The sequence below is a fragment of the Dama dama genome, chromosome 5 (genome assembly GCF_033118175.1).
Source record: "Dama dama isolate Ldn47 chromosome 5, ASM3311817v1, whole genome shotgun sequence".
Taxonomy (NCBI): Eukaryota; Metazoa; Chordata; class Mammalia; order Artiodactyla; family Cervidae; genus Dama; species Dama dama.
The window spans coordinates 96,592,185-96,598,328 of NC_083685.1; the positions used below are offsets into that span (position 1 = coordinate 96,592,185).

The 6,144-nt window shown below is 50.4% G+C and overlaps 2 protein-coding genes across 2 annotated transcripts; one reads left to right on the top strand and one right to left on the bottom strand.

Moving 5' to 3' along the window:
* Positions 1-1,722: 1,722 nt before the first annotated feature.
* On the top strand, positions 1,723-2,431 carry C5H17orf114 (chromosome 5 C17orf114 homolog). The gene is made up of 2 exons (XM_061141037.1): positions 1,723-1,795; positions 2,259-2,431. The coding sequence occupies exons 1-2, from the start codon at positions 1,723-1,725 to the stop codon at positions 2,429-2,431; spliced, it is 246 nt and encodes an 81-aa protein (XP_060997020.1).
* A 1,669-nt stretch (positions 2,432-4,100) lies between these two features.
* On the bottom strand, positions 4,101-6,144 carry PSMB6 (proteasome 20S subunit beta 6). The gene is made up of 6 exons (XM_061143257.1): positions 5,990-6,144; positions 5,489-5,556; positions 5,025-5,156; positions 4,794-4,923; positions 4,465-4,609; positions 4,101-4,320 (listed from the first exon to the last, which is right to left on the bottom strand). The coding sequence occupies exons 1-6, from the start codon at positions 6,089-6,091 to the stop codon at positions 4,178-4,180; spliced, it is 720 nt and encodes a 239-aa protein (XP_060999240.1). The 5' UTR covers positions 6,092-6,144; the 3' UTR covers positions 4,101-4,177.

Sequence of the window (6,144 nt, forward strand, 5' to 3'; positions counted from 1 at the left end):
AATATAAAATAAAAAATCAAGTGTAGATTTCAGTCAGGCAATGGAGTCAGCAGTGCTTTCTGACCTTTCCCACATCGTGACCGTCCCCACACCCTAAGGGAATGACAGTGTAGCTCTCGGAGGGCATTTTATTTATTTATTTAAATGTTTGGCTGCACCAGGTCTTTTTTTTTTTTAATCTTTGGCTGTGCTGGGTCTTTGTTGCTGCTAGAGGGCTTTCTCTGTTTGTGGCAAGTGGGAACTATTCTCTGATTGCGGTGCTCAGGCTTCTCTTTGCAGTGGCTTCTATTGTTGTGGAGCACGGGCTTGAGGGCTTCAGTAGTTGCAGCATGGGGCTTTGTTGCTCCGCGGCATGTGGAATCTTCCCGGACCAGGAATTGAACCCATGTTCCCCTCATTGGCAGGTGAATTCTTAACCACTGGATCACCAGGGAAGTCCCCATGCTAGGTCTTACTTGCAGCATAGATCTCAGATCTTGTTGAGGCTTCCAGGATCTTTTTCTTTATTCTTTTTTAAGTTGCTGCATGTCAAATCTTTGTTGCAGCATGTGGGATCTAGTTCCCTGACCAGGGATTGAACCTGGGCCCCCTGCATTGGGAGTGTGAAGTCTTAGCCAGTGGACCACCAGGAAAGTCCCTATTTATTTTTATTTTCTTATTTTTTATTTGGCTGCACTGGATCTTAGTTGCAGCATGCCGGATCTAGTTCCTGTGACCAGGGGTCAAATCCAAGCCCCCTGCATTGGGAGCACAGAGTCTTAGCTGCTGGACCACCAGGGAAGCCCGTATTTATTTTTTAAAGCTAATTTTTATTGGAGTATAGTTGCTTGGAGGGTATTTAGAGTCTTTGGTTAGCACACTTGGGAACCCGGCTCCCAGCTTGGGCTCTGGCTGCCCTACACCTGCTGGGGGCATCAAGGCCTGCCAGGAACAAGCTCGGGAAGCTCATGTGAGGTGGTAAAGAGTAGGCTATGGAGTCAGACTGAAGAGGGTGAGGGAAAGTTCCTGGTCTTTTGATGACTGCCTGTGTGACCTTGGACAAGTGACCTAATCTTTAGGTTCCTTGGATTCCTGATCTGTGCAATCGCATAGGAATGACACTGACTTTAAAAGATCATTGACACAATCAGATGAGATAATGTGTAAAAGTCCCTAGAATCTACCTGGCATGGGATAATTAATCAATTGGGACTATTTTCATAAGAGGGGACAAGAGCTACTGGACCGTTTAATGAGAATGTAAACATTTCCCTGACTGATAAACTTTCTTGTTCTGAAAAAATAGACTATTCTTTCAAATTTTACATCTTGGGCATTCTAAATAGAAATGAATCTCATTGTGAAATACAAATGAATCCCCAGCAGGGTCCAGCCTGCCACAAAGTTGTCTGGCATTACTGTAATGAATTTTCACTGTGCCTGTCTGTCCTGGCACGTATGTGTCTGTCTCTACCCTACCTCCCCTCTCAGTCTTCTGCTTCTCCATGGAGATCAGAGACAACCCCCAAATTAAGGGGGCACAAAAGGAGAGGTGTTTGAGTGGGGGATTCCCCCACCCCTTCCCTCCTCCCTGTTCTCCCCCTTGCATCTCCTGGCGCCGATAATCACCAGGCGGTCTGAGGCTAAGTGGTAGTTTTGCCTACAGTGGAGGGGCTTGGAAACCACACCCCTCCTGGGGCCCTTCTGGCCATTCTCAGCATCTCCATCTTCTCCGTTGTTGCGATGGGTCTGAAGGGGGCATGGTGTTTCCCATGGTGTGGGTGCCGGAGACAGCGAAGGACTGATGGAGGAGCAGGTATGGGGGCAACAGAGGAAAAGGCGGGCTGCAGTCAGACAGACAGATTGTGCTGGAGAGAAAGGCAAATGCTCAGACCAGGGGAGGGAAAGGATGATCTCTTTTCCTGGGTGGGAGGTGGGTCTATCGCTTCCCCACAGGACTGGCTAAACACTTTGCAGGCCCCACTATGAAGTGGAGAAGTGGGACCCCCCCCCCCCCCTTATTAAAAAAATTACTAAGAATTTCAAGACAGCGAGAGCAGAGCATGACACCAAGCGCAGGCGCCATTCTGAGCGTGGCCTCTTGGGCCAGCGCACAGTTCGAGGGCCAAGGAAGCCCACCCTGCCACCAGCTTCCCCTCTTCCTTTCACCATCTGATGCTGGTGACACTCACCTTGCCAAGTCCCCAGCCATCTTCCCTAGCCTCTTTTCCTCCTCCTGATCCCCTGTGCCCATCTTCCCCCTCCAATGTCCCTTTTAGGCCTGGATCCAGCTGCCCCTCCAGATCCAGACAGCAGCCCGGCTGTAGCCCCCATTGCCGCCGAGGGAGGGATACCATCCCTAGGGTCTGGTGCTTACTTCAGCAGGAAGGCCCGGCTCTCCTTCCGCCACCAGCTGCATGATGTAGCATCAGCCAACGACTCCACCATCTGATGCGGGGAACCGGGGGCTACACCTCCAGGCCTTGGCAACCTTCCTTCCCCACCTTTTCATCTGAGCCCAAGGCCCTTCCCCCAGGACCCTCATGACCTTCTTATTAAATACATTGAGAGTTGCTTCTGAGTATTGTGTGTGTGTGTGTGTGGTGTGTTTTGGAGAGGAGATGGGGACCATGACACCAAGCCTGTGTGATGGGGCTGAGGTGGGAAGTGCAGCAGGGTGGGAGGGAGGACACAGGAGTGGGAAACAGGAGGCACCTGATCTCCAGCAGAGCCCAGGTATGCCCAGCGGGAAGTAGGTTTTCTGAAACCAAGCTTCAGAGCTGAAGGTGGTGAGACCAGTTTGGAGCAGTCAGTGGGTAGGCAGGACAGCAGATTGGGTTAGGGAGCATTTTCGTTTGATAAATATCAAATGTCCACTCCCTGCCAGGTATTGAAAATATATCAGTCACTCAAGCACAAGGAATTCTCTTCTCACTGAATTTGCTTTCTGGTAGGGGGAGGCAGATAATAAATAAGCATGGTAAAAGGAGACACTGAAATGTACTGCTGTGAAGAAAATAAACAGATAATGTGAGAAAAGGGTGGTGGTGTTTCTTAAAATTCAGTTAGGAAAGGCCTTTCTGTGGAGGGATGGAGTTTGCAGGGTTGTGGAGTATAAGGGAAAGAGGAATCAAAGATGCTTTGAGACAGGGAAGACCGGGAGAACAGGTTTTGCAGAAAATCAAAACTTCTGCAGTGGTTATTTTAAGCTTGAGATACACATGTTTGGGGTCAGAGATTCTTCACTTAATCCAGGACCTCACCATATCCTTAGGAAGCTTCCTCTGTACCCCCTGAAATCTTCCAGGGCAGGATTGTGTTTTTTTGTTTGCTTTTGTTTTTTTGGCCATGCCGCTTGACCTGTGGGATCTTAGTTCCTAACTCATGGGACTGCTAGGGAATTCCCCATGGCAGGATTACATTCTAGAACCAGGTTTCCAAACGTGGCTTTCACAGTTCCCTTAGCCACTGACTGGAGAAGCAGATGAAGGAAGGCTGTTGGTCTCTGTCAATGAGCACCACTGAGGTCTCTGGGTCCAGCCAGTTTTGCAGGGGCCAGAGTTCACTCCCGGTTTCCCATCTGAGGGACTGAAAGCTGACTTCCCATCACCCTCCCAAAGGAAAGGTGGTTGCTGGCGCTGACCCACAGCACTCCCAGTGGCCGCTCTCTCCCACTATGACATAAATCTTAAACTCCATTTGCATCAAGGTCCACCTTCCACCCAAAAGCCAAAGAAGTCACATTGCTGCTTCTTATGAGGTGACAGAGGTGAGTGTGAAGACAGGGGACCATGAGCCTGGATTGGAGATGTGGAATCCTTCTGGCCTCACAGCAGGTAGCCCTCCCAGGGGGCAGGCTGAGGGGAGGTGACTCCAGTCTCCATCAGAATTTTGAGTTCCACCTTGGGCTTGAATAGCAAGGGGAGTGGAACATCTGTGGAAGGCCCCCACATAAACCACACTCCTGTCACAAGGGCCTGGATATGGTAAAGAAAGTGTGGGGGATGATGGCCTGGAGAAGGGTCCATTCCAGCTCCCTCAGGGCAGTGATTTATACAAACAGGAATGGGCCAGACAAGCTCATGTTTGAGGTCAAGGAAAGAACCCCAAAGCACACAGAGTCTCACTGATGAACTGTTTATTAAACTTTGAAAGGGGTATGTATGGGGTGTCTCATTATATCTTAGGATCTCAGGATTCAGAGAGGTGGTAAAGTGGCAATGGTGAATTTAGGAATCTGGTCTCCCAGAAGTACCTGCCGCTCTACCCCTGGTTCTGCAATGGCTGCCAGGCGGATCACCCCTCCACTGGAGCCGTCCCGCTCCATTGCCAAAGCGAGAGCTGTGGATAAAAGAAGAAAATTAGGTTAAGAGAAGAAACTTAGGATCACAGTCAGATGCTGGGATCATGGCAAGGGAAGAGGAATGTTGACCTGGCTTGGGTAGGAAGATTTAAGCTCAGAGACCCAGGAGCCCAAATTCTCACCATTGGCAGTGAACTGCAGGCATTCTTCCTTCGTCATGCCTTCCCGGTAGGTAGCATCCACATAGCCATAGATATAGGAGCTCCCGGAGCCCCCGATGGCAAAGGGCTGTCGTACCATCATACCCCCCATGGGCACCGAGTACACCTACCAGATGGAGAGAGAAGAATGTCATCATTTGTACATATACATTTACCTGTCCATTGTGGGAGTGGTCTATGAAGAGTTAATAGTAAGTGATGTAGAGACCGGAAAAAGAACTAGAAAATGGCTGGGGTGGGGAGAGACCGAAAGGCATGGCTCCAGCGTTCTGGGGGTGGTGGTGTCTGACCTGTCCCCCTTCTTGGGGGTCCCAGCCGGCAATGATGATTCCTGCCATCAGGTCTTCTCGGTATCGGTAACACATCTCCTTAAAGAGGCTGGCCGCTGTGTGCACCAGTGGAGGCTCATTCAGCTCAATGCTAGATGATGAATACAGTCATAGGGAAGACAGTATCAGACCATTCAGCCCCTCAGGTCCCAATTCCTTTCAGACACTTGCTCTTCCCCTGCCCACAAGTACCTGTGGAAACCAAGCTGATAAGTGACTGCATCAGCTACTGCTTGGGTATCAGCTGCTGAGCCTGAGCGGCAGCAGAAAATACGGTCGTGAATAGGGGTCAGCTTGTCAGTCACTCGATTGGCAATGTACGACCTGCAGGATGGCAGAATAGTGAGGGAAGAAGCCCACCTGTCTCCCACTTCCATCTTTCACTATCCACTACCTCAATAGGAATTCCAGTATTCCCGATCAGTCTTCATCTAAACTGAAACAGGCTGGAAAACAAACTTTTGCAAGAATTTCACCAAAAGGTTGAGAGAACTACAAAGCAGTAAAAGATGGAACAAATCCTGATCTCCAGGGAGGTGAGAAATCTCCGTTCCCACAGCAGCCCAAGGAGGGTAAGGATGGGCTGGCAGGCAAGGAAGGAAGGAAGGAAGGGAAAGATGGGAAGAAGATCTTTCACATAGCTGTCCTGAGCTCACCCAGTGGTTGTTCTGGAGTCGGCTCCTAGAACCACGCCCCCATCAAATTGCACAGCCATGATAGTGGTCTGGGAAAAAGGATAAAGGGGTGAGTCGGCCTCTCCATATTCTCCAGCACACACAAACCTCAATGATCCGTCTATCCAGTCCCCAAACTACGAGTTCAGTCGTGCGCTACCAAACCATCATCAAATCTCATGGGCGGGGGGAGGGGAGTCTCAATAACCCCGCTGGGTATCAGAATTCCAATCCTCAAATTCCCAAAGGCACCCTGGCCTTAAGCTTTCGTCCTGCAAGATTCCAGAATCCCACGCTTCAGCCTAACTTCCACCTCTCACCGCATCACTCCTGCATCCTTGGGATACCTTTCCCCCTGCCTGAACGCATCGCACAGACCACCTCTCTCCTCCCGCCCCTTCAGTTCTCCCAACCCACTCCAGCGTTATCCTTCTATCTCTTCAAGCCTTGCGCATATCTCCTGAATCCCGAGTTCTTCCTTACCCCTGTGGAAACTTCCCGGTTCTCCCAGTCGGGGGCAATAGCCTCAGGCCCCCAAGCTGGTGCCGGCCTGGTTCCCCCAGCTGCTACTAAGGTGGCCGCCATCTTCCTCCTCCGGTATTGCCGCAAAACAACTGTCGTAAAGCGCTCTGTCACTC

Coding starts and splice junctions, on each gene's coding strand:
- C5H17orf114 (XM_061141037.1), top strand. CDS start 1,723: ATGGGTCTGAAGGGGGCATGGTGTTTCCCATGGTGTGGGTGCCGGAGA. Junction 1,796..2,258: donor AAGGACTGATGGAGGAGCAG/GTATGGGGGCAA, acceptor TGTCCCTTTTAG/GCCTGGATCCAGCTGCCCCT.
- PSMB6 (XM_061143257.1), bottom strand. CDS start 6,091: ATGGCGGCCACCTTAGTAGCAGCTGGGGGAACCAGGCCGGCACCAGCT. Junction 5,157..5,488: donor GACTCCAGAACAACCACTGG/GTGAGCTCAGGA, acceptor GCCATCCTGCAG/GTCGTACATTGCCAATCGAG. Junction 4,321..4,464: donor CCTGCAGTTCACTGCCAATG/GTGAGAATTTGG, acceptor TTTTATCCACAG/CTCTCGCTTTGGCAATGGAG.